We start from the raw sequence: 27,868 nt of genomic DNA, 5'->3' as shown, positions 1-27,868 counted from the left end.
TGTATTGAACACGTTTTTAATCCAGGTTCATTTTATAAGCTTGTTAAAGGTGTCAAAGTTGACCATTTTCATGACCTGCTTTTAAAACGAGTTTCATCCATTTGAAGAAGCAAACAGTTCATTTCCACCAATGAGGAAGCGTTTCGTCACAACGCCTGACCAATGACAGCGGAGCTTTCTCAGCCCGTTCCGCCCCTCCTCCTTTGCAGAAGCACCAGCTGACGGTGATTTCTTGCTGTTTATGTTGTCTCCAGGTTTCATTTCTCCTTTTTCTGAGCGGAGGGAGGAACCGCGAACAACCACACAACCGGCTTTTATCCATTTTATTTTCTTTGTTCCTTTTTATTTATTTTTGCAGCTCATTTTCAGCCAACATCTGCTTTAGCGGATTAAATCCGGCAGGAGGCGCTGGTCAGCCGCTCTTCCCGGGCTGACCTCCCCCCGTGTGCTTTATTCCTCCCCGGCGTCTGGAAGCTAACTAACCCGGACCACGGCGACTCTGCTCCCTACCTGGACGCCGACATGCCGGAGTACCTGGAAGACCCCTCTGTGCTCACCAAGGACAAGCTGAAGAGCGAACTTCTGGCCCACAACGTGGAGCTGCCGAGCGGTAACCCCACCAAGGACGTGTATGTGCAGCTGTATCTGGAGAACCTGACCGCCCAGAACCACAAGCGGGTCCCGGCCGCCTCTCTGGACGCCTTCTCCAGCGACGAGGAGCTGCCGCCGCCCGTGGTGTCCAGCAGAAGCCGCTCCTCGGGCAGGGTGAGTGTGTGCCGGCTGAAAACCTGGAGCCGCTTCGCTCCAGTTTCACGTAAAACCACGAGGAACCGTTTCCTCCTGTGTCTGTTTCAGCTGGGACCTTCCACTTCCACGTCCCCACCCTGCTACACCCTGCTAAACTCTGCTACACCCTGCTAAACTCTGCTACACCCTGCTAAACTCTGCTACAACCTGCTAAACTCTGCTACAACCTGCTAAACTCTGCTACACCCTGCTAAACTCTGCTACAACCTGCTAAACTCTGCTACAACCTGCTAAACTCTGCTACAACCTGCTAAACTCTGCTACACCCTGCTAAACTCTGCTACACCCTGCTAAACTCTGCTACAACCTGCTAAACTCTGCTACACCCTGCTAAACTCTGCTACAACCTGCTAAACTCTGCTAAACTCTGCTACACTCTGCTACACCCTGCTACACCCTGCTAAACTCTGCTACACTCTGCTACACTCTGCTACACTCTGCTACACCCTGCTAAACTCTGCTAAACTCTGCTACACCCTGCTACACTCTGCTACACCCTGCTAAACTCTGCTACACCCTGCTACACCCTGCTACACCCTGCTACACTCTGCTACACCCTGCTACACTCTGCTACACCCTGCTAAACTCTGCTACACCCTGCTAAACTCTGCTACACCCTGCTACACCCTGCTACACCCTGCTACACCCTGCTACACTCTGCTACACTCTGCTACACCCTGCTACACCCTGCTAAACTCTGCTAAACTCTGCTAAACTCTGCTACACCCTGCTACACTCTGCTACACCCTGCTACACTCTGCTACACCCTGCTAAACTCTGCTACACCCTGCTAAACTCTGCTAAACTCTGCTACACCCTGCTACACCCTGCTACAACCTGCTACACTCTGCTACACCCTGCTACACCCTGCTACAACCTGCTACACCCTGCTACACCCTGCTACAACCTGCTACACTCTGCTAAACTCTGCTACACCCTGCTACACCCTGCTACACCCTGCTACACTCTGCTACACCCTGCTAAACTCTGCTAAACTCTGCTACACCCTGCTAAACTCTGCTACACTCTTCTACACTCTGCTATTTCTGCTACAACCTGCTAAACTCTGCTACAACCTGCTACACCCTGCTACACCCTGCTACACCCTGCTACACCCTGCTACACCCTGCTAAACTCTGCTACAACCTGCTAAACTCTGCTACACCCTGCTAAACTCTGCTACACCCTGCTAAACTCTGCTACACCCTGCTACACCCTGCTAAACTCTGCTACACCCTGCTAAACTCTGCTACAACCTGCTAAACTCTGCTACACCCTGCTAAACTCTGCTACACTCTGCTACACCCTGCTAAACTCTGCTAAACTCTGCTACACCCTGCTACACCCTGCTAAACTCTGCTACACCCTGCTAAACTCTGCTACAACCTGCTACACTCTGCTACAACCTGCTACACCCTGCTACACCCTGCTACACCCTGCTAAACTCTGCTACAACCTGCTAAACTCTGCTACACCCTGCTAAACTCTGCTACACCCTGCTAAACTCTGCTACACCCTGCTAAACTCTACTACACTCTGCTACACCCTGCTACACCCTGCTACACTCTGCTACACTCTGCTAAACTCTGCTACACCCTGCTAAACTCTGCTACACCCTGCTACACCCTGCTACAACCTGCTACACCCTGCTAAACTCTGCTAAACTCTGCTAAACTCTGCTAAACTCTGCTACACCCTGCTAAACTCTGCTACACCCTGCTAAACTCTGCTACACCTTATTAAACCCGGCCAAAAACTGCTAAACTCTTCTACACCCTGCTAAACTCTGCTACACCTTATTAAACCTGATCAAACCCTGCTAAACCCTGCTAAACTCTGCTACACCTTATTAAACCTGATCAAACCCTGCTAAACTCTGCTACAACCTGCTGAACCCTGCTACACCCTGCTAAGCTCTGCATCTATTCATGCATGTGGAGTATTTTCCGGTATTACTGGATGAAAAATTGAATTTTACCAATAAGTGAATGAATGAAACATGTGGTGAGACAGTTCTGGCCTGCAGATCTACTCCACCCCACCCTCCATACTTTCCCGCTTCTGCAGGTTGGGCTCGTGCCGTGGGCGTGTCCTCGCAGCTGGAACATCTGCAGACAGGTGGAGTAGTTCATACCACAGTTTAATGAGTCTGTGGTGGTGTGGTGTGAGATCATGGCTCCATGCCACCTCCCAGTACTCCTGCTGGAATGGAAGTAGTTTCCAGAGATCAGTTCAGAGCTTCTTTCTGCAGTCTGAATCATTCCTGACTCGTCTCAGTCCTAAATGTTCGGCTGAGATTATTTGTTTAGCACAAAAAGTCTGTAAATGGGTGGAAATATTCTGTTTACTGCTCAGTATCAGAGTTACAGCAAAGTAAAACCAGGATGGGATGTGTCTGCAGCTGGTATCGGTAGGACGTCCACATGCTCGGTGGAGGACTGCAGCTGGGGATTGGTAGGAAATGTGTGTTTGGGTGAGCTGGTAGTGTGTGTGTGTGTGCGCGTGTGTACTGCAGGACATGTTTGGTCTGGTCTGTTTTAGATGTTTGCCTGAAGCGTGTGCTGACAGAGCGATGACATGCCAGCTGCGTGCACGCTTTGGAACAACACCGTGGTGCGTATGTGGTGATGTCTGGCTGTGAGCAGGTAAAAGCCATTTGGTGGTTTAACCCCTGAACCTCCAGCTACCTGGTCGGCCTCTGCTACAGTCATCACTCATGTCATCATCAGACCGTCAGGAGGTGGGACTCTGATGGTCACGTGACCTTCCAGCTGGTCTACGGAGCTTTTCCAGCGTTACAGTCCGGAGACGATACACAGTAAACCCACAATGATGAAGCTGATGTATGTATTGATCCGCGGATGTTCCATCATTCTGACGTCCTAATGTGACGACGAGGCTGAAATCATCATGTCTGTGTGCTGATTGGCCGTAGGAGGCGCTTCCTGCAGTTTTGTGTTAAAGCAGCTGCAGCTCTTTGTGAGCAGATGATCAATCTTTCATGACTTTTCTTTGCAGGTGATTTAATAAATGTTGCCGTGGGGACGCGGGATGAGGCGCATGTTGCTCGCAGGCTGAACGAGTCTCGCCAGTCTACCAGGCACATATCTGTGTGGGTGGAGTTCATGAAGGGATCTCTGAGTCTCTGCTGTGGAAAATATGTGATCAGATAGTGTAGCTGGAGTTCAGGAGGAATTCTGGGGGGTGGGGCTCTAATCCCCATGCTGTTTGAACAGAAGCTCCGCCCACATTTTCCTGGACTGACATCACTGATGCTGTTCAGAGAGAAGGCCACAGAGGGTTTCTGTGGGAACAGTGTTCATGTTGGACTAAACCTCCAGCATGACCGACATCGTAAGTGTAGAACAGGAGGTGCAACACCTGGCCTGCCCGCCGGGAGTGGGGTGGCGCTGATGCAATAACTGTAAATCTGTAAACTTTGGGTTGTCACGGTGACAGCAGGGGAAGCTGTGCTCCTGCCAACAGAACGGTTTGTTTCTATCCAACATGAATCTGTCGGTTGAAACCTGCATCAGGTGGGTTACCATGGTCACCGTCAACCTTAGCACAACGTGTCTAACTGAGCACCAGGGTTACCATGGTCACCGTCAGCCTGAACACAACGTGTCTGAGCACCAGGGTTACCATGGTCACCGTCAGCCTGAACACAACGTGTCTAACTGAGCACCAGGGTTACCATGGTCACCGTCAGCCTGAACACAACGTGTCTAACTGAGCACCAGGGTTACCATGGTCACCGTCAGCCTGAACACAACGTGTCTAACTGAGCACCAGGGTTACCATGGTCACCGTCAGCCTGAACACAACGTGTCTAACTGAGCACCAGGGTTACCATGGTCACCGTCAGCCTGAACACAACGTGTCTAACTGAGCATCAGGGTTACCATGGTCACCGTCAGCCTGAACACAACGTGTCTAACTGAGCATCAGGGTTACCATGGTCACCGTCAGCCTGAACACAACGTGTCTAACTGAGCACCAGGGTTACCATGGTCACCGTCAGCCTGAACACAACGTGTCTAACTGAGCACCAGGGTTACCATGGTCACCGTCAGCCTGAACACAACGTGTCTGAGCACCAGGGTTACCATGGTCACCGTCAGCCTGAACACAACGTGTCTAACTGAGCATCAGGGTTACCATGGTCACCGTCAGCCTGAACACAACGTGTCTAACTGAGCACCAGGGTTACCATGGTCACCGTCAGCCTGAACACAACGTGTCTAACTGAGCACCAGGGTTACCATGGTCACTGTCAGCCTGAACACAACGTGTCTAACTGTGCATCAGGGTTACCATGGTCACCGTCAGCCTGAACACAACGTGTCTAACTGAGCACCAGGGTTACCATGGTCACCGTCAGCCTGAACACGTGTCTAACTGAGCACCAGGGTTACCATGGTCACCGTCAGCCTGAACACAACGTGTCTAACTGAGCATCAGGGTTACCATGGTCACCGTCAGCCTTAACACAACGTGTCTAACTGAGCATCAGGGTTACCATGGTCACCGTCAGCCTGAACACAGCGTGTCTAACTGAGCATCAGGGTTACCATGGTCACCGTCAGCCTGAACACAACGTGTCTAACTGAGCACCAGGGTTACCATGGTCACCGTCAGCCTGAACACAACGTGTCTAACTGTGCATCAGGGTTACCATGGTCACCGTCAGCCTGAACACAACGTGTCTAACTGTGCACCAGGGTTACCATGGTCACCGTCAGCCTGAACACAACGTGTCTAACTGTGCATCAGGGTTACCATGGTCACCGTCAGCCTGAACACAACGTGTCTAACTGTGCATCAGGGTTACCATGGTCACCGTCAGCCTGAACACAACGTGTCTAACTGTGCACCAGGGTTACCATGGTCACCGTCAGCCTGAACACAACGTGTCTAACTGAGCACCAGGGTTACCATGGTCACCGTCAGCCTTAACACAACGTGTCTAACTGAGCATCAGGGTTACCATGGTCACCGTCAGCCTGAACACAGCGTGTCTAACTGAGCATCAGGGTTACCATGGTCACCGTCAGCCTGAACACAACGTGTCTAACTGAGCATCAGGGTTACCATGGTCACCGTCAGCCTGAACACAGCGTGTCTAACTGAGCATCAGGGTTACCATGGTCACCGTCAGCCTGAACACAACGTGTCTAACTGAGCATCAGGGTTACCATGGTCACCGTCAGCCTGAACACAACGTGTCTAACTGAGCACCAGGGTTACCATGGTCACCGTCAGCCTGAACACAACGTGTCTAACTGAGCACCAGGGTTACCATGGTCACCGTCAGCCTGAACACAGCGTGTCTAACTGAGCATCAGGGTTACCATGGTCACCGTCAGCCTGAACACAACGTGTCTAACTGAGCATCAGGGTTACCATGGTCACCGTCAGCCTGAACACAGCGTGTCTAACTGAGCACCAGGGTTACCATGGTCACCGTCAGCCTGAACACAACGTGTCTAACTGAGCACCAGGGTTACCATGGTCACCGTCAGCCTGAACACAACGTGTCTAACTGAGCACCAGGGTTACCATGGTCACCGTCAGCCTGAACACAACGTGTCTAACTGAGCATCAGGGTTACCATGGTCACCGTCAGCCTGAACACAACGTGTCTAACTGAGCATCAGGGTTACCATGGTCACTGTCAGCAGCATAATGAAGGTCAAAACGATGATCTGACCAACAGATGAAACAACGAACGTTTTTTTTATGCCCCCCCCTTGTTCAGCACTGATGACACGTTCCTGTGGAGAAGACTCTCATTTCCTCTCCTTCTGCAGCCAGGCGGTTTCTTTCTCATCCAACACGCTGGAGAAGCTGCTGAACAGTCGGCTACTGGGGGTATACTGGTATTCTGTGGCAGGTTTCCCAGTATGGGTCATCTCCAGTGTTCCCAGTTGTTTCTGAATATTAAGTCAGTAGCTGGACAGTTAAGCTGCTGGTTCTGGTGGTTCTGCTGGTGCAGCTGCTGGTTCTGGTGGTTCTGGTGGTGCAGCTGCTGGTTCTGGTGGTTCTGCTGGTGCGGCTTCTGGTTCTGGGGGTTCTGCTGGTGCAGCTGCTGGTTCTGGTGGTTCTGCTGGTGCGGCTTCTGGTTCTGGGGGTTCTGCTGGTGCGGCTGCTGGTTCTGGTGGTTCTGCTGGTGCGGCTGCTGGTTCTGGTGGTTCTGCTGGTGCGGCTGCTGGTTCTGGTGGTTCTGGTGGTGCGGCTGCTGGTTCTGGTGGTTCTGGTGGTGCGGCTGCTGGTTCTGGTGGTTCTGCTGGTGCGGCTTCTGGTTCTGGTGGTTCTGCTGGTGCGGCTTCTGGTTCTGGTGGTTCTGCTGGTGCGGCTGCTGGTTCTGGTGGTTCTGCTGGTGCGGCTGCTGGTTCTGGTGGTTCTGCTGGTGCGGCTGCTGGTTCTGGTGGTTCTGCTGGTGTGGCTGCTGGTTCTGGTGGTTCTGCTGGTGCGGCTGCTGGTTCTGGTGGTTCTGGTGGTGCGGCTGCTGGTTCTGGTGGTTCTGCTGGTGCGGCTGCTGGTTCTGGTGGTTCTGCTGGTGCGGCTGCTGGTTCTGGTGGTTCTGCTGGTGCGGCTGCTGGTTCTGGTGGTTCTGCTGGTGCGGCTGCTGGTTCTGGTGGTTCTGGTGGTGCGGCTGCTGGTTCTGGTGGTTCTGGTGGTGCGGCTGCTGGTTCTGGTGGTTCTGCTGGTGCGGCTGCTGGTTCTGGTGGTTCTGCTGGTGCGGCTGCTGGTTCTGGTGGTTCTGCTGGTGCGGCTGCTGGTTCTGGTGGTTCTGCTGGTGCGGCTGCTGGTTCTGGTGGTTCTGCTGGTGCGGCTGCTGGTTCTGGTGGTTCTGCTGGTGCGGCTGCTGGTTCTGGTGGTTCTGCTGGTGCGGCTGCTGGTTCTGGTGGTTCTGCTGGTGCGGCTGCTGGTTCTGGTGGTTCTGCTGGTGCGGCTTCTGGTTCTGGTGGTTCTGCTGGTGCGGCTGCTGGTTCTGGTGGTTCTGCTGGTGCGGCTGCTGGTTCTGGTGGTTCTGCTGGTGCGGCTGCTGGTTCTGGTGGTTCTACTGGTGCGGCTTCTGATTCTGGGGGTTCTGCTGGTGCGGCTTCTGATTCTGGGGGTTCTGCTGGTGCGGCTGCTGGTTCTGGTGGTTCTGCTGGTGCGGCTGCTGGTTCTGGTGGTTCTGCTGGTGCGGCTGCTGGTTCTGGTGGTTCTGCTGGTGCGGCTGCTGGTTCTGGTGGTTCTGCTGGTGCGGCTTCTGGTTCTGGGGGTTCTGCTGGTGCGGCTTCTGGTTCTGGGGGTTCTGCTGGTGCGGCTTCTGGTTCTGGGGGTTCTGCTGGTGCGGCTTCTGATTCTGGGGGTTCTGCTGGTGCGGCTGCTGATTCTGGTGGTTCTGCTGGTGCGGCTGCTGGTCCTGGGGGTTCTACTGGTGCGGCTGCTGGTCCTGGTGGTTCTACTGGTGCGGCTGCTGGTCCTGGGGGTTCTACTGGTGCGGCTTCTGGTTCTGGGGGTTCTACTGGTGCGGCTTCTGGTTCTGGGGGTTCTACTGGTGCGGCTTCTGGTTCTGGGGGTTCTACTGGTGCGGCTTCTGGTTCTGGGGGTTCTACTGGTGCTGCTTTTTCTGATGGTTCTGCTGGTTCTGCTGGTGCAGCTGCCACACAAGTCATCTTTTCAGGTCGCTCGTCCTCTTCACATCGGACCCGTCTCTCCTCTCCTGGTCCCGGGGTCGGTGCATCCTTCGCCTCGTTTACAGAATCTGCACTCAGAAATATCTGAAACACAAGTTATGCATTAATAATAATAAAATTACACATGAATAACTTTTTTTATCAGTGGTAAATATTTGTTTGTGTCTAGTTAAAGTAGTACTTTTATATGTCCCTGTCTTCGTAGCAGGGGTCCAACACAGTTTAGTGTGCGTGAGAATGTTTCAGATCTGCCGGCGCATCACGAACACTGTGCTGCGGCATCATCCTTCACAACAAGTTGCAGAGTGTCCAAACTTCCTAAGCTACACTCCCCCAGGTTAGCTGTTTCATGTTAGCTGCTTTATCCGCACCACAATGTGCACATTTTCAGGTGGAGTCCCCCGAGTGGGGACCGCTGGAGTATTAGCACTCCAGCTGGGATGGTTACAGTCGTTGCACAGTACAGTTAGGCTGTTGTAACGCTTACCGCTTCAGCATCCCCTAACTGGGCTGATTGGTTCCTCTGGTTGTTCTGGTCCGTTGCAGATCGTATTGTGATATTCAGGCAAAGCAGTTTCAGAAATGTTTACGCGGCAGCACGCTGTACCTGGTTCCAAACGGGTGACAAGGCACCAAAAGCCGATGTTTCAATAAGAGAATCCACGATAAAAAACATCTTCCATCGTGATTTCTAATCCACGATAAAAACATCTTCCATCGCGATTTCTAATCCACGATAAAAACATCTTCCATCGTGATTTCTAATCCACGATAAAAAACATCTTCCATCGTGATTTCTAATCCACGATAAAAACATCTTCCATCGTGATTTCTAATCCACGATAAAAACATCTTCCATCGTGATTTCTAATCCACGATAAAAACATCTTCCATCGTGATTTCTAATCCACGATAAAAAACATCTTCCATCGTGATTTCTAATCCACGATAAAAAACATCTTCCATCGCGATTTCTAATCCACGATAAAAAACATCTTCCATCGCGATTTCTAATCCACGATAAAAAACATCTTCCATCGCGATTTCTAATCCACGATAAAAACATCTTCCATCGCGATTTCTAATCCACGATAAAAACATCTTCCATCGTGATTTCTAATCCACGATAAAAACATCTTCCATCGTGATTTCTAATCCACGATAAAAAACATCTTCCATCGTGATTTCTAATCCACGATAAAAAACATCTTCCATCGTGATTTCTAATCCACGATAAAAACATCTTCCATCGTGATTTCTAATCCACGATAAAAACATCTTCCATCGTGATTTCTAATCCACGATAAAAACATCTTCCATCGCGATTTCTAATCCACGATAAAAAACATCTTCCATCGCGATTTCTAATCCACGATAAAAACATCTTCCATCGCGATTTCTAATCCACGATAAAAACATCTTCCATCGTGATTTCTAATCCACGATAAAAACATCTTCCATCGCGATTTCTAATCCACGATAAAAACATCTTCCATCGCGATTTCTAATCCACGATAAAAACATCTTCCATCGCGATTTCTAATCCACGATAAAAAACATCTTCCATCGCGATTTCTAATCCACGATAAAAAACATCTTCCATCGCGATTTCTAATCCACGATAAAAAACATCTTCCATCGCGATTTCTAATCCACGATAAAAACATCTTCCATCGCGATTTCTAATCCACGATAAAAACATCTTCCATCGCGATTTCTAATCCACGATAAAAAACATCTTCCATCGCGATTTCTAATCCACGATAAAAAACATCTTCCATCGCGATTTCTAATCCACGATAAAAACATCTTCCATCGCGATTTCTAATCCACGATAAAAACATCCACCACCTTTGCTGTTATCTGTGTTGCTTTTTGCTGTTAGCTGGTAACGTTTCATGTTGTCGCAGGTGTCCAACAGTCACCTGGAGGAGACTGTCGGGCGTCTCCTGAAACATGGCTTGCTTGAGGGCGAGAGTGGCGTTGCAAGGGGGCGTGCTGGTTGTACAGCCGGGCGATGCCATTGGTGCCTCGGCCTCCAACGGTGCTGCAGCTTTCTTTTAGATTTTGAACCTTTTGGCATCAAAAGGCTGAATAACCCGGAGCTCTTTGAGTTTCCAACTAAAACGTCCTGATCTGTTGCTGCCGCCATTTTTCACACCTTTCCTTAAAAGTTGTTGCACCGCGGTCTTCCAGTGTGGAGTCTACATGTTCTCCCCGTGTCTGGGTGGGTTCTCTCCGGGTTCTCCACCTTCCTCCCAGTACAAACACAAGGTTAGGTTAACTGGTTTACTCTGAATTGTCCACAGGTGTGTGTGTGTGTGTGTGTGTGTGTGTGATCCTGTGATGGACTGGTGACCTGTCTAGGTGTTCCCACCTCCCGCCCAGTGATTGCTGGGATAGACTCCAGCTTCTGCTTTTGAATTGCGCTGTTTTGGGTGTTTTGTCTCATATCAGCTGGACGTTGAGTTTAGCTTGAAAGGTTTTTAGCTTGTTCGTCCCTTTTTCAGCCGACTTGTTGGGAGGATTTACTGGGCAGACTGGGACTGTCCACCTGTGGACAGAAGTCTAGTCCCAACAGCACCACTGAGATGAAAAGCCGGAGGAAATTGGAAGGCTGATGTTAGCAGCCGGTTGAACGTCTCCATTACTTCCACCTCAGTGGAAGTTGTTTATCAGAGTCATGTGACGTTCCCATTAAAACTACTGGTGAAGAGAACTGGTTTGTTTCTTAGATCCAGCCTTGACTTTGGCTGCAGCTGCAGCGTTTGGCTTCCTCACTGAGGAAATTCTTTGGTCAGGACAAAAGGATGGGAAGAAGTGGAGGAATGTAGGTAAACAGTGTTTTTTCTGATGTAGTACTATGAGAGCCATTCCTCGCATGTCGGAGTGATTATAGGCTGCAGGTAAGGCGTGCAGGTGGGCGAGCTGCTCCGAGGTTCATTCCTCACATTTTTCATGTCTCTAGCTGAGGCTGGAAGGGTTTGCAGAGTTTAATGTCTTCAGGCTGGACGTGTGTCCCTTCATGAAGACATCTGGCAGTGAGAAGAAGACAGGTGAACGTAGAGCAGATGGTGATGTAATCTGAGTAAATAGACACAAACTCTGTTGTTTCTCCTTCGTTCCGGCCGCTTCCTCTCCAGTAAGGGATTATCACGACTCGTGATTTTACTCCACAGACGGGTGTGTCTGTCTGTAGTGGAGGCCGTCCGTCCCCTCCTCCATTCCAGCCTGCTGTGGTTATGAAAGAGTCTGGCAGTAGTCCAGACCAAACCCTGCAGAGGGCCCACCAGATGTGTGACTTCCATTATTCCAGCCGGTTAACCACAGCAACACCTCTCCACCAGCCCCGAGCGCATCCTGTTACATTCCTCACATTTCTCTCCCACTGAGTTCCAGAGGAACTCACCGGGTCATGAGGAAAATTCTGGGACTTCTTCCTCCTCCCTGCTTAACCTTGAAGACTCTTAGAGGTCACTTTATTCTGCAGCACCCCCGTTTCATCTGTGGTTATTCTGGACGGTGATAGTCCAGTTTATTGGCTCCTACAAGCACATCAGTGAAGGAGTGAAGTACAGATCCCTCTGCTGGGAGGATTGTTGGAGGGAGACTCTGCCGATACGTTGAGTTGGCGTACATAAGAGTTGTAACGAGGGCTGTGACGATACGCTTTCGTCCCGATTACGAATTTCTTTTAGGTCCTGATATGATTTAAATTCCGACTCACAATTCTCCAATATTGCTAATTTTTGTAGCCTAAAAACAGGAAAAAAGTACAAAACGCTTTTTACTCGTCATTCTTGATTTCAATGGAAAAAAACCCATCACAGCCAGACCATCATTCTGCTGCCAAAATGTCCAACATGAAAAGTAAAAAGATCAATAAAAATGGCAAAATATTTATTATGGATTATTTGTATTTATTTGGAAATAAAAAATGATTTAATAGAAAATGTATTTTAAAATTATGAAGCAAATCCCGATATTAATTTATTCCTCACGTCATAAACCTGAACATGGCGTCGTCTCCGAGACGGAAGCCCCCCAACTCATACACACTTTAGGAACTCAGAATACCAGGTTAATCCACCTGACGGTGCAATACCTCGCCACAACAGGTCGTGTTTACCGAGAGACTCCGTATGGTAAACCATAACGATTCTCATATCTGGGCTGACAACGGACGTCTGGTCGCAACAATCACCAGAACATAAGTCATCAATAAAATGCTGTTGGTGAATGAGGCGCATTGTTGTAAGTTGTTGGAGGCTGTTGGCGCATCTTCAGGTTAACGTCTGAGGGTTTTATTGAGGCTGCGCTGACTCACATATAAATCAGACTGGACCAGACCTCTGTCCTTTAAGCGGAGCTAGTAGATGTCTGAATCCCATCTGTTGCTACGGCAACACGAGTCCCCTCCACCTTCTCCAACCTACCCACACCTCGTGGCGTGAACACAGCCGAGGACCCGCCTGGTGGACGTGTGGTGAGGAGTGTTTGCAGCTGTGTGCAGAGGCAGAAGCCTGCTTCACTTTTTCTCTTCAATCACTGAACACGGAAAGTTCCAGCTTTACATTAGTTTGTAAAATCTGTGAAACTATGCAGCATCACATGACTTTCAGGGGTTGGGGCGTCATGTGAGAGGTGTTTGGTACTGTACGGTGGCGACTGCTTAAATCAGATAAGTGGAAATAAGGTGCCAGACTGCACAATGCTGCACAAATGGCTTTTTAACCTTTGTTTTGTTGTTTAGTCGGAGGCAGCGCTTTCTTTGGCTCTGAGCCGAGAGGGAAGAACAGGCCTTCAGCTAGTCTGTAATTTCCTGCAGGCCTGCGTGGCGAGCAGCTTAGGCGCTGAAACGCCTGAAGCTTCCTCTCCGAACACCACCCTCCTGTTTTTTAAAGGAATTTAAAGACAGCAGTTATGTGAACAAAATAATGATGTACGCTATGTTTTTAAACCTGTTCCCAAAATGTTTTAATGTGAAACTCCAAACATAAACATGTGACTGAACCTGGTTAAGGTTACCACTCGCAGGCTCGTGTGGCGGTTTCTGATGAGCCGGTTGCATGAAGCAGGTAGCTTTATGGTCCCTGGATAAAACTAAATCTATGATGTGTCATCGTTCTCCAGAAAGCCACCAGGAAAACAGACAAGGCCCAGCCGGATGAGCTCGACGTGACGGCGCTCACCGACGAGGGTCTGAGGGACGAACTGCTGAAACAAGGCTTAGACGTGGGTCCGATTGTGGGTGAGTGGTGGTCATGATAAACAAGTTTTTATCTGCCCTGAATCCACGCTTCATATTGATGTCCACAATCTGTTTATTTCTTCTCTGAAGACTCATGGAACACCATGTAAACTAGACCTAACAATGTTTAAATAACATCATGTATCAGCCTTCACAGTATGAACAAAAATAAATCTGTCTGCCAGTAAACCTGCCAGTAAATTAGTGTTGGATAATTTCAATGATCATAAAGATCCTATGTCTGGACACTGGCACTCATGTGACTCACGTAAACTCAAATCATTTTACCAAGTAGATTTAACGATGGATAGATAACCAGACAACTGGTAAGATGGATGGATAGAGAACTAGACAACTGGTAAGATGGATGGATCGAGAACTAGACAACTGGTAAGATGGATGGATAGAGAACTAGACAACTGGTAAGATGGATGGATCGAGAACTAGACAACTGGTAAGATGGATGGATCGAGAACTAGACAACTGGTAAGATGGATGGATCGAGAACTAGACAACTGGTAAGATGGATGGATCGAGAACTAGACAACTGGTAAGATGGATGGATCGAGAACTAGACAACTGGTAAGATGGATGGATCGAGAACTAGACAACTGGTAAGATGGATGGATCGAGAACTAGACAACTGGTAAGATGGATGGATCGAGAACTAGACAACTGGTAAGATGGATGGATCGAGAACTAGACAACTGGTAAGATGGATGGATCGAGAACTAGACAACTGGTAAGATGGATGGATCGAGAACTAGACAACTGGTAAGATGGATGGATCGAGAACTAGACAACTGGTAAGATGGATGGATCGAGAACTAGACAACTGGTAAGATGGATGGATAGAGAACTAGACAACTGGTAAGATGGATGGATAGAGAACTAGACAACTGGTAAGATGGATGGATAGAGAACTAGACAACTGGTAAGATGGATGGATAGAGAACTAGACAACTGGTAACATAGATGGATAGATAACTAGACAACTGGTAACATAGATGGATAGATAACTAGACAACTGGTAACATAGATGGATAGATAACTAGACAACTGGTAAGATGGATGGATCGATAACTAGCCAACTGGTAAGATGGATGGATCGATAACTAGCCAACTGGTAACATAGATGGATAGATCGATAACTAGCCAACTGGTAACATAGATGGATAGATCGATAACTAGCCAACTGGTAACATAGATGGATAGATAACTAGACAACTGATAAGATGGATGGATAGATAACTAGACAACTGGTAAGATGGATGGATCTATAACTAGCCAACTGGTAAGATGGATGGATCGATAACTAGCCAACTGGTAAGATGGATGGATCGATAACTAGACAACTGGTAAGATGAATGGATCGATAACTAGCCAACTGGTAACATAGATGGATAGATCGATAACTAGCCAACTGGTAACATAGATGGATAGATCGATAACTAGCCAACTGGTAACATAGATGGATAGATAACTAGACAACTGATAAGATGGATGGATAGATAACTAGACAACTGGTAAGATGGATGGATAGATAACTAGACAACTGGTAAGATGGATGGATAGATAACTAGACAACTGGTAAGATGGATGGATAGATAACTAGACAACTGGTAAGATGGATGGATAGATAACTAGACAACTGGTAAGATGGATGGATAGATAACTAGACAACTGGTAAGATGGATGGATAGATAACTAGACAACTGATAAGATGGATGGATAGATAACTAGACAACTGGTAAGATGGATGGATAGATAACTAGACAACTGGTAAGATGGATGGATAGATAACTAGACAACTGGTAAGATGGATGGATAGATAACTAGACAACTGGTAAGATGGATGGATAGATAACTAGACAACTGGTAAGATGGATGGATAGATAACTAGACAACTGGTAAGATGGATGGATAGATAACTAGACAACTGGTAAGATGGATGGATAGATAACTAGACAACTGGTAAGATGGATGGATAGATAACTAGACAACTGGTAACATAGATGGATAGATAACTAGACAACTGGTAAGATGGATGGATAGATAACTAGACAACTGGTAAGATGGATGGATAGATAACTAGACAACTGGTAACATAGATGGATAGATAACTAGACAACTGATAAGATGGATGGATAGATAACTAGACAACTGGTAAGATGGATGGATAGATAACTAGACAACTGGTAAGATGGATGGATAGATAACTAGACAACTGATAAGATGGATGGATAGATAACTAGACAACTGGTAAGATGGATGGATAGATAACTAGACAACTGGTAAGATGGATGGATAGATAACTAGACAACTGGTAAGATGGATGAATAGATAACTAGACAACTGGTAACATAGATGGATAGATAACTAGACAACTGGTAAGATGGATGGATAGATAACTAGACAACTGGTAACATAGATGGATAGATAACTAGACAACTGGTACGATGGGTAATTATTTCCTTATTAGTTTGCTTGAGAAATAAAAACTAAATCTAAATGGCTTGAATCTAAATCTAGTTAACTAGCTAGAACAAAGGAACTAAAAACAAAATGAGCTAATTGGATAAAAGATGAGGGCTATACTAATGGTGTAGATAGTAGATGGTGGGGCTGGACGATAAATTAATTGTAATACTTAATTAGGATGTTAATCTAACAACTCAAATTTCAGTTCTATTCCAATTTTTGGGGTGACAATTCGATTCAGAATCGATTTTTGATTCAAACAGATTTTTGATTCATAATCTTTGGGTAACAAAAGGTTTTAATTCCCCAAGTAACCTTAGTCTTCTATAAGCTAGAAAGAACTGAGAAATTATAATAATGAGAGGGGGATTAGATTTAAATTGTGACATGTACAACACTTTTTGCTCGTCATTTTTCTTGATTTTATTTAGGAAAAAACAACACTGTTGCCAGACATCATTCTGCTGCTGTAATGCCCAGGAAGACGAGAGAAAAGATCAACAAAAACATGACCCAAAAAATTTTTTTAATGGATTATTTTTATTTCTTTGAGAAAAAAAAAGTTTTAGGTACTTTATTACTACAGTTGTTTCTTCCTTCTAACTAGAGCTGCAACTATCAAGTACTTTTGGAATCAGGTACTCTGTCGATTATTTCTACGAGTAATCGAGTACGATTATATATTTTTTATTTTAATTTTTAAGGTAAGTCGGGTTCGTTTCAGGTGCTGCAGTATTAAGACCTGCTTTACAGCACACACACACTGCACTACGTTTTCTGCCCTTTTCAGTGTGAAATGGTCCCACACTGTGACTTTTTCGGTCTTTTCCTCCCCTCTTCTTCATTCTCTGCCATTAGAGACCAAAACAACGAGAATCTTCAGACAGAAAGCAAACTGCTCGCCGCTGCTGGTGGAAATGTCCGTCATCAGTCCGGGTGAAACAGTCATACTGTACAGACACACTGTAGGCAACAGGTTCTGTTTTTATATATATTTTTATAAATATTTAAATCTTATATATGTTTACTGAAACAGTGATGTAGTCCCTCCAAACGGCGCAGTGGTCTGAGATTGCCGCCATGATGCATAAATTAAAATATATCACCACGTGATATTAATATCATGGTTTCACCTCCCGTGGGGTCACCATCTGCGGGAGGAGCCGTAGGGGTCGGGTGCAGTGTGAGCTGGGCGGCAGCAAGAGGCGGGGACCCTGGCGGTCCGATCCCCAGCTGCAGAAGCTGGCTCTAGGGACGTGGAACGTCACCTCTCTGGTGGGGAAGGAGCCTGAGCTTGTGCGTGAGGTTGAGCGGTTCCGGCTAGATATAGTTGGACTCACCTCGATGCATGGCTTGGGCTCTGGAACCAGAACCCTCGAGAGGGGCTGGACCTTCTTCCACTCTGGAGTTGCTCATGGTGAGAGGCGCCGAGCAGGTGTGGGCATTCTCATCGGCCCCCAGCTTGGTGCCTGCACGTTGGGGTTTACCCCGGTGGATGAAAGGGTAGTTTCCCTCCGCCTCCGGGTGGGGGGACGGGTCCTGACTGTTGTCTGTGCTTATGCACCGAACAGCAGTTCAGAGTACCCACCCTTTCTGGAGTCCTTGGAGGGAGTGCTGGAGGGTGCTCCTTCTGGGGACTCCATTGTTCTGCTGGGGGACTTCAATGCTCACGTGGGCAATGACAGTGAGACCTGGAGGGGAGTGATTGGGAAGCATGGTCCCCCCCTCTGAACCCAAATGGTGTTTTGTTATTGGACTTCTGTGCTCGTCATGGATTGTCTATAACGAACACCATGTTCCAGCATAAGAGTGTCCATATGTACACCTGGCATCAGGATTCCCTGGGCCGCAGTTCGATGATCGATTTTGTAGTCGTATCGTCGGACCTGCGGCCACATGCCTTGGACACTCGGGTGAAGAGGGGGGCGGAGCTTCAACTGATCACCACCTGGTGGTGAGTTGGCTCAGATGGTGGGGGAGGAAGCCGGTCAGATCTGGCAGGCCCAAACGTGTTGTGAGGGTCTGCTGGGAACGTCTGGCTGAGTCCCCCGTCAGAGTGAGCTTCAACTCCCACCTTCAGCAGAGCTTCAACCATGTCCCGAGTGAGGCGGGGGACATTGAGTCCGAATGGGCTGTGTTCCGTGCCTCTATTGCTGAGGCGGCCAGCCGGGGCTGTGGCTGTAAGGTCGTTGATGCCTGTCGTGGCGGTAATCCCAGGACTCGGTGGTGGACACCAGCAGTGAGGGATGCCGTCAAGCTGAAGAAGGAGTCCTATCGGGCCTTCTTGGCCTGTGGGACTCTGGAGGCAGCTGATGGGTACCGACAGGCTAAGCGGCATGCGGCTTCGGCTATCGCCGAGGCAAAAACTCGGGCATGGGAGGAGTTCGGCGAGGCCATGGAGAAAGACTTCCGGACGGCTTCGAGGAGATTCTGGTCCACCATCGGGCGGCTCAGGAGGGGGAAGCAGTGCTCCATCAACACTGTGTACAGTGGAGGTGGGGAGCTGCTGACCTCAACTTGGGACGTTGTGGGTCGGTGGAGGGAAAACTTCGAAGACCTCCTCAATCCTACCAACACGTCTTCCCATGAGGGAGCAGAGCTGGTGGACTCAGGGGTGGACTCTCCTATCTCTGGGGCTGAAGTCGCTGAGGTGGTCAAAAAGCTCCTTGGCGGCAAGGCCCCGGGGGTGGATGAGATCCGCCCGGAGTTCCTTAAGGCTCTGGATGCTGTGGGGCTGTCCTGGCTGACACGCCTCTGCAGCATCGCGTGGACATCGGGGGCAGTACCGCTGGATTGGCAGACTGGGGAGGTCGTCCCCCTTTTTAAGAAGGGGGACCGGAGGGTGTGTTCCAATTACAGGGGAATCACACTCCTCAGCCTCCCTGGTAAAGTCTATTCAGGGGTCCTGGAGAGGAGGGTCCGCCGGATAGTCGAATCCCGGATTGAGGAGGAGCAGTGTGGTTTTCGTCCTGGTTGCAGAACAGTGGACCAGCTCTATACCCTCTCTGGGGTCCTGGAGGGGGCATGGGAGTTTGCCCAACCAGTCTACATGTGCTTTGTGGACCTGGAGAAGGCATTCGACCGTGTCCCCCGGGGGCTCCTGTGGGGGGTACTCCGGGAGTATGGGGTACCGGACTCCCTTGTCCGAGCTGTCCGCTCTAGTGGCAGCATAATGTTAACCTATAGAAACGTACCTCTGCAGGTATGTCCTCACGTCTGTGTGAGTTTCGGTTTTCAACAGTCTGTCCAGCTCATAAACTCGGGTTTGGGATCTGATGGCATGAAGTAAGATAGTCCTCTGCTCCTCCTCCTAGCATCCACCCGTAAGCTGTATGAGAAGAAGCTGCAGAAGCTTCTGGATGATGGTCCATCTCCACTGCCGGCTCCACAGATGCTGCCCACAGACATCCAGGTCAACCACAATGGCAACTCTGAATCTGACGTCTACAGCGACAAGGAGGACGGTAAGACCCTGAAACTCTCACCTGTCAGCTCTTGTATCTGATTCTGGTCTGCGCTGAATGACCTTAAGTCCAGTAAAATGCAGAGAAACTGTTTTTAGGCGAGTCGTCGGACACTTCTGGGGGGCCATCTATAACAGTCGGAACAAGCCAGATCCTCCGACAGTACGTTACTCTGTCTTTAGCGGAGAGGTTGGATCAGTTTATGTCCGTCTGTACCAGTCAGTTCTTACTGAAGCTGGCTGGGAGAGAAATGTTAGGGATGTTTGCTCTGATGTGCAGACTTTGTTCTGTATCGGTGCGATGCAGGGAAGTTCATTGTTTTTCCTTCAGAACAGTCTCAGCTTGGAAATGGACCTTTGTTTGGATGGATAGGACGTGGATTCATACTAGAAATCATGTCATTAGGACTGGTTTAACAGGAGAAGGTAACTGGCTCTAGATGCGACCATGGTGGCACTGGTGCGCTGACATTGGCCAGGTCCAGGTGAAGGCTTGACTTATCTCTCTGGATGCATGTCTGCATGTTCTGAGGTTTCTCTTAACCCGGCTCTCACCTTGAATAAAGAAAAAGCCACGGTTGTTCTGCATCGTTTTGTAGTTTGAAATGAAGGCAAATGAACATTAGACCACCGGTACGGTGAAGGAGGGCGCAGACGGGACTCATGGAATCTGGAGTTGTAAAGTGAGCCATACTGTGGAATTTGCTAATATGTGATTAACTTATCGTAATTTAAGACTATTTCACCCGCCTGACCTCGTGAAGCACAAACGCTGCTGCTTCCTGTATCCGTACCGTCGCCTGCAGTGACCCGGATCGAGTCGTCGCCGAAGTTCAGCGCTGGATTAGTTATAAAATAGCTAAATCTAGAACAAGTAAACAGCTGCATCTGTTTCTGGTGAAAGTTCCAGTGTGGGGGAGTTTTTCCCCACCTCCTGGTTCACTGAATGCAAACCTGGTGCATCATCCAGCTGGAAGTATCCATCAGAAGATGCTGCGCTGTGGATGACGTGTTTCTGTCTGAAAGTTGTCTTCACCATGACTAGGGCAGGGCGATATGACCTTTTAGTAATATCCCGATATTTTTATGGCATGTCACTATATACGATATATATCTCGATATTTACCTTGTGCAAAATTTATTGAAACATTTAACAGTTGGACATGTGCATTTAAAAGCTTAGAGAAGATCACATTAAGTTCACCTGTACAGGTTTGAATGCATTTCAGGCTTGTTGTGAAATTTCACCCAAAAGCTGAATATCCCTAACTTTTTGTGAATAGTATATATCTCGATATTTACCTCAGCCTTGAATGAATGCTTTGGTGCATACAATCACATCAGTAAGATGATTTTGTGTCTCCATTAAAACATAATTGTTCATACTGCATTAAGATATGCTGATTTTAAACATTCATGCCAAAAGGAAGCAAACTGATCAGAACCGTATTTATTGAACAGTTAAAGCAGTGGCAGAAACATGTCATTTTAAAACAAAATAAAGTGACTTTGCATGATATAATAAATGCAACGTATGAAAATAGGTGCTCTGGGGGGACTTTTCAAATGATGAACTATTATAAGGCTTTGCTTTATGGATACGTTTTTGAGTTGTCGTGTATTTTTTAATCGCAGAGTTTAGCGTAGAAATCAGTCTTATAATCCAGGCAGAATGTCCTCGTATCGTCTCCAATAAACGGCTTCAGACAGCTTTTAATTCAGGGTTTGATTCCCACTCCTTTCTGTACTTTCTAGAGACATGAGGAGCCAGATAAATATGCTTGTGTCACACACAGTGGATGAGGTGAGTAAGTGACAGAGGCTGTGAATGTAATTAAATAGAATTAATGACGTGAAAAACGTTGTAATTTCCGTCCCACTCTGTAATCCAGAGCGGGATCAGTGGCGGATTTGGCTGTTCATTGTGACTGTAGGTGGAGTCGTGCAGGTGTCCTCTCTGCTCCTCTGACTGGCTGCAGCTGCAGCCGGAGCGACTGAGTGCTTTAGGACGGGGAGAGACTCTCCTTCTGACAATAACTTTACAATATGCGCTTTAAAGTCAGTCGCCAAAACACCAGGAAAGTCTCCAATAACTCCTGTAAAAGTCGCTAGATTTGTCGCTTTTCACAAGAAGTCGCCAGATTTAGTGAGAAAGTGTCTCCACGCTGCCTCTCATGACGTAGCACGTAGCTCACGTTATGTACGTTACGAGGTGCGCTTGCTTTAACTCTCTGTGCAAAGCGGTGCAGAGTCGAGGAGGAGGGAGGAAACCCCGCCCACAGCTAAAAACACCTGCGTGACAACAGGATACTCCAATATGACGAATATAGACATTTTCTATATCGCACAGAGGACTAGCCACGATATATAGAGTATATTTGATATATCGCCCAGCCCTAACCATGACTACATGCTGCCCTGTGATTGGCTGGGTACACCCGGTTAGCAGGAAGTGATCAGGTGGACCATGGGTGTATTTATTTATTTATTTATCGTAGCTGAAAAGTATCAGACGTATTCCTACAGAATCTGTTCAACGAGGTTCTGTGTTGCTTCCATGTGAAGTTTAACCCGCAAGCTGATGCTCTCATCATACTCGTCTCCGTAGAACGCGGTGGGATTGTCAGGAACAAGATGATGTAAAGACTGATATTTATACAGAACCCAGTCTGCTGGACATGATCAGCACAAACACGTGAAGCCTCCACCAGACGAGACGTTCCACCTGGATATCCACAGTTACCATCTGATGCAAACTAGTTCCTGTCTGTTGTTTTTAATTTAATTTACTGTTTATTTCCAGAAGTGACACCAGAACCGGAACCAGAACCAGTAGTGGTGGAGAGACCCCTGAGGAGCAGAGGAAAAACCCCTGTTAGTACCCGCACCCGGAGCAGCCAGCACCAAACGGTAACTGTTAGCCGTGAACTTTTGAGTTCTTTCAAACAGAACCAGAACTGGTGGATGGATGGTGGGTGGGTGGGTGGAGGGTGGATGGAGGGTGGTGGGTGGATGGTGGGTGGTGGATGGATGGTGGGTGGATGGTGGGTGGTGGATGGATGGTGGATGGATGGTGGGTGGATGGTGGATGGATGGTTGGTGGATGGTTGGTGGATGGATGGTGGATGGATGGTGGATGGATGGTGGATGGATGGTGGATGGATGGTGGGTGGATGGTGGGTGGGTGGGTGGTGGATGGTGGATGGGTGGATGGGTGGGTGGATGGTGGATGGGTGGATGGATGGTGGGTGGGTGGTGGATGGTGGATGGGTGGATGGGTGGGTGGATGGTGGATGGGTGGGTGGATGGTGGATGGGTGGATGGATGGTGGGTGGGTGGATGGGTGGATGGATGGTGGGTGGATGATGGATGGATGATGGATGGGTGGATGGTGGATGGGTGGATGGTGGGTGGATGGTGGATGGGTGGGTGATGGATGGTGGGTGGATGGTGGATGGGTGGATGGATGGGTGGATGGTGGATGGGTGGTGGATGGGTGGATGGTGGGTGGATGGTGGATGGGTGGATGGTGGGTGGATGGTGGGTGGATGGTGGATGGGTGGATGGTGGGTGGATGGTGGATGGGTGGATGGTGGGTGGATGGTGGGTGGATGGTGGATGGTGGGTGATGGGTGGATGGTGGATGGGTGGATGGTGGGTGGATGGTGGATGGGTGGATGGTGGGTGGATGGTGGATGGGTGGATGGATGGGTGGATGGGTGGATGGATGGGTGGATGGTGGATGGATGGTGGGTGGATGGTGGGTGGATGGTGGGTGGATGGTGGATGGTGGGTGGATGGTGGATGGGTGGATGGTGGGTGGATGGTGGATGGTGGATGGGTGGATGGATGGGTGGATGGTGGATGGATGGTGGGTGGATGGATGGGTGGATGGGTGGATGGATGGTGGATGGTGGATGGGTGGATGGATGGGTGGATGGTGGATGGATGGTGGGTGGATGGATGGGTGGATGGGTGGATGGATGGGTGGATGGTGGATGGATGGTGGATGGATGGTGGGTGGATGGATGGGTGGATGGGTGGATGGTGGGTGGATGGTGGATGGTGGATGGGTGGATGGATGGGTGGATGGTGGATGGATGGTGGGTGGATGGATGGGTGGATGGGTGGATGGATGGTGGATGGTGGATGGTGGATGGGTGGATGGATGGGTGGATGGGTGGATGGTGGGTGGATGGTGGGTGGATGGGTGGATGGTGGATGGGTGGATGGGTGGTGGGTGGTGGGTGGTGGGTGGATGGATGGGTGGATGGGTGGATGGTGGGTGATGGGTTTAATACACAAAGTGATTATGTGAGAGATGTGTGTGACTCTGCAACACGTTGCCACGCCAACCTGACAGGATCACATGCACGGTAACGTGGCCACAGAGTTGTCAGCTGTTATCTGATTGGCTGAGACTCTTCATGCCTTGTTCCCTCTGAGAGCACCAAGAGGTGAAGACGCTCCTCCGTCTCCTCCAGCTGCTCCTCCTTAGTTTCCTCTGCCGGCCTCAGGAACTGGTTTCCCTTTACTGGACTCCAGTCCCTCCCAGTTCACCCTGAGGCTGGAGGTGCAGAGTTTCACTGCTGCTGAATAAAGGCATATGATGAGGATTATCTGCTGCTGAGCACCTCCTCCTCTGTTCTCCACCTCCACCTCCTCTGTTCTCCTGCTCCTCCTCCTGAGGTGCGACCAGAACCCTGGACTCCTCCTGGTTGCGCTGGACTCTGGTCCAGCCCAGGTGCTGTTGTTGGTTCAGACTGGACCTGGTCTGCTCTCCCAGATGAGGTCTAGCTGATCATCTCTCAGCACCTCCTGCTGGCCAGTAGGAGGAGGTGCAGCTGGGAAGTTGAGGAATGTGAAAACTCCGGTAATCTGAGCGACGAGGGGCCGGGGGGGGGGGTCCATGTTAACGTGGGTTTTTATTTATTGATGTATTTTATGGTTAACCCTTAAAACTGGAAGCTTTTGGTAAAATCCCTGTTTGTATCGGTTCATACAGCAGCATGAAGGAGACACGTCTTCCTGCTCCTATCTACCTGCTGTCCTCACTGCAGCACCTCCACCTCAGCTGCATCCCAAACGTCTTCCTGCTCCTATCTACCTGCTGTCCTCACTGCAGCACCTCCACCTCAGCTGCATCCCAAACGTCTTCCTGCTACTATCTACCTGCTGTCCTCACTGCAGCACCTCCACCTCAGCTGCATCCCAAACGTCTTCTTGGCTTTATTCCAGCCATAGAGGATCATTATTTTCCTGCTTTTCTCATCACTTGTTGGGATGTACCACCCAGTTGGGACTGGTGGTACTGGCACCTCGTGCAGACATGCCCAGGTAGCTGTGGCTCGGTCCAGTCAGAGGACTGTCGGACCGAACCAGGATTAGGTGGGTTCTGGCTCTGACGTGTTTGTTGTTTAAAGTTGCAGCTGCTGGGGGAACCGGGTCGACATTTGCTGGATTCCCCTGAGAACCCAGAAGTTCTGCTGAACACCGCTCTGCTGGAGGTCAGACTTCCTGATCCGTACGGATCTTCTCACAGGGTCCACCGTGGTGATTGAGCACGGGAGGTGTCGGGTTTCAGGGGGGGTGATGGTCCTGCAACGCCCTGCTGTCTGGGTCACCGGGCTGGTTCTGCTGGGTTCTGACCCCGAGGTTCAGTTCTCAACTTTCAATGAAAAGTTTGTTTTTTATAGCGTTTAACATTTCCAACGTCTGGAACACCTGGTCCCAGTTTACCCCCCACAACATGGCGGACCTCCCTCTCACGGTTGTAGTTTGTTGACGCAAACCTGCCGCCGGAGAGGTTCCGTGCACCGATGGCCAGGTTCCGTGCACCGATGGCCAGCATTATCGCGCTACAGGCGGTGCACATCTGGCGGGGTGATAGTTTTAGCGCCCTCTAGCGACCTGGCATGTAAACTGCAACACGCCTGTTTGCATTTTACACGGAAACGTCTTCTGGTTCCACATTTCACAGCGCCGTTAAGAGACGTTGTTAAACAGGAACTCTGGGTCAGAACTTTGGTCGGGGATCATCCGGGAGAGATGGTTTGGACCGGACCTGCTTTCTGAGGCAGGACCAGTTCTGGGGGGCGTGTGATCTGCGGAGAACTGATGCTGTTTGTTGGTGTTTCAGGATCCTGACCAGAGACCGCCAGCAGGGGTCAGTAGAACCACGTCTTTACCAGAACTTCCTGCGTTTCATGTAGACCCAAATGATCCGGTCTGTTTCATGAAGCAGAGACCCCACCATCCCAAAGCCAACTCCTCCCAGTCCTCCTCTCTGGTCCAGGCCCGCAGAGCGGACCCCTCCCTCGCCAAGATCTGGTCCAGACACTGTCTGAGTTCTGCAGCATGGGTACAACCATCCTCTCCAGAACCTCCTGACAGAGTTCACACACTGAACACACCGACAGCTGCTTCCTCCTGGTTATACACACACACACACACACACACACACACACACACACTGAGCAGCAGGAGTGGCAACACGTGGTAACCATGGTGATAAAAGGGAGGAGGATGTCTGATGGAGGACGGGGTCCTCTGAAACAGTTTATCTTAGGATGAGATGTGTTGTCATGGAAACTGTCATCGTGTGTGTGTGTGTGTGTGTGTGTGTGTGTGTGTGTGCGCGTGCGCACGTGCAGGTTGAGAAGATCTCGGCTAGCGAGCAGCCTGTGAGAGAGGAGGAGAAGGAGGTCCTGAAGGTCGTCTATCCCAATGACATCACAAGTCCAACAGGGATCACGTGAGTTTCCTCCAACTCCTCCTCTTCCTCCTTTTTTCCTCATCTACTTCCTCCTCCTCCTCCTCTTTATCTACTTCCTCCTCCTCCTCCTCTTTATCTACTTCCTCCTCCTCCTCCTCCTCTTTATCTACTTCCTCCTCCTCCTCTTTATCTACTTCCTCCTCCTCCTCCTCTTTATCTACTTCCTCCTCCTCCTCCTCTTTATCTACTTCCTCCTCCTCTTTATCTACTTCCTCCTCCTCTTTATCTACTTCCTCCTCCTCTTTATCTACTTCCTCCTCCTCTTTATCTACTTCCTCCTCCTCTTTATCTACTTCCTCCTCCTCTTTATCTACTTCCTCCTCCTCTTTATCTACTTCCTCCTCCTCTTTATCTACTTCCTCCTCCTCTTTATCTACTTCCTCCTCCTCTTTATCTACTTCCTCCTCCTCTTTATCTACTTCCTCCTCCTCTTTATCTACTTCCTCCTCCTCTTTATCTACTTCCTCCTCTTCTTCTTTATCTACTCTTACTTCCTTCCTCCCCCACCTCCCTCACCTCCTCCTGAAGTTCTCCTTCCTCACCCCCTCAGCGCCACCTGCCGCCGGCCGATCCGAGGAGCAGCGGGCCGCCCGGTGATCTCCAGCACCATCTGGAAAGATGAAAACGTCCTTTTCTCTCCAAAGACCAACCGAACCAGCACCTCCTCGTACTCGGAGAGCCACGCGGTCAGCAGAGTCGGCAGCCTGCCGCCCTCCACCTCCCTCAGCTCCGCCCACATGTCCTCCTCCAGGTTGCTGGCTGCGGCGCCCCCTGCAGGGCAGAGCAGGCCAGCGCGTCGAGGTGCGTCCCTGTGGATGAAGCTGTCCCTGCTGGGCCTGGTTCTGGGGCTGCTGCTCCTGGTCTACCAGGCCATGGAGACCACCTCCAGCAGCCCGTTTGGAGAGCAGGCGGCCAGCAGCGCGTAGAGAGGAGGAGGAGGAGGAGGAGAAGGAAGGAGGTGGTTTTAGTGTGAATCTGCATCGTAGCCATGTTTTCTGACTTCTGGTGTTTTCCGACATTTCCGAGTCGTTTCCAGCGAGCGGCGACCTCCCCAGTTTCAGTCCCGGACCTCCATGTTGGAACGGACGAATGTTTCTGGTCCCTCTCTGACCTGCAGGCTGCATCTGATGGACCAAACACGACCTTTCCCAGAACTGTGCTCCGTCACCACTTCGCTGTGTGATGACTTTGTCATCACTGATCTGCGGCTTTGTCGCCATGGGACCATCTCTGTAGAGCAGACAGGCAGGCCTCTTATTTTAATCCACCGCCTGAAATCTTAAACTCTTCATATTTTCTTAATTCTCTTCTAATAAAACTGAATTTCTATGTATTTTACTTAATTATGTATTCGCTTCAGAAGATCCGAGTATCATAAATAAACTTGTTACTCTGTGTTA

General features: G+C 49.4%; 1 protein-coding gene across 3 annotated transcripts; it reads left to right on the top strand.

Annotated features, from left to right (window-relative positions):
- The first annotated feature begins 230 nt into the window (after window positions 1-230).
- Window positions 231-27,868, top strand: tmpoa (thymopoietin a). Of its 3 annotated transcripts, XM_079263035.1 has the most exons (8): window positions 231-765; window positions 13,632-13,749; window positions 19,545-19,694; window positions 22,497-22,603; window positions 25,833-25,859; window positions 25,938-26,054; window positions 26,347-26,447; window positions 27,019-27,868. In XM_079263035.1, exons 1-8 carry the CDS (start codon window positions 523-525, stop codon window positions 27,392-27,394), a joined length of 1,239 nt encoding a protein of 412 aa, XP_079119161.1. In that variant the 5' UTR covers window positions 231-522; the 3' UTR covers window positions 27,395-27,868. The 3 variants fall into 3 exon arrangements, with proteins under 3 accessions (XP_079119161.1, XP_079119160.1, XP_079119162.1); XM_079263034.1 differs by having other exon boundaries at window positions 25,833-26,054; XM_079263036.1 differs by lacking the exons at window positions 25,833-25,859; window positions 25,938-26,054.

Source organism: Telmatherina bonti (assembly GCF_933228915.1).
Source record: "Telmatherina bonti genome assembly, chromosome: 23".
Lineage (NCBI taxonomy): Eukaryota > Metazoa > Chordata > Actinopteri > Atheriniformes > Telmatherinidae > Telmatherina > Telmatherina bonti.
The sequence above is the reverse complement of the archived record's forward strand: the minus strand, read 5'-3'. Positions and strand labels throughout refer to the sequence as shown.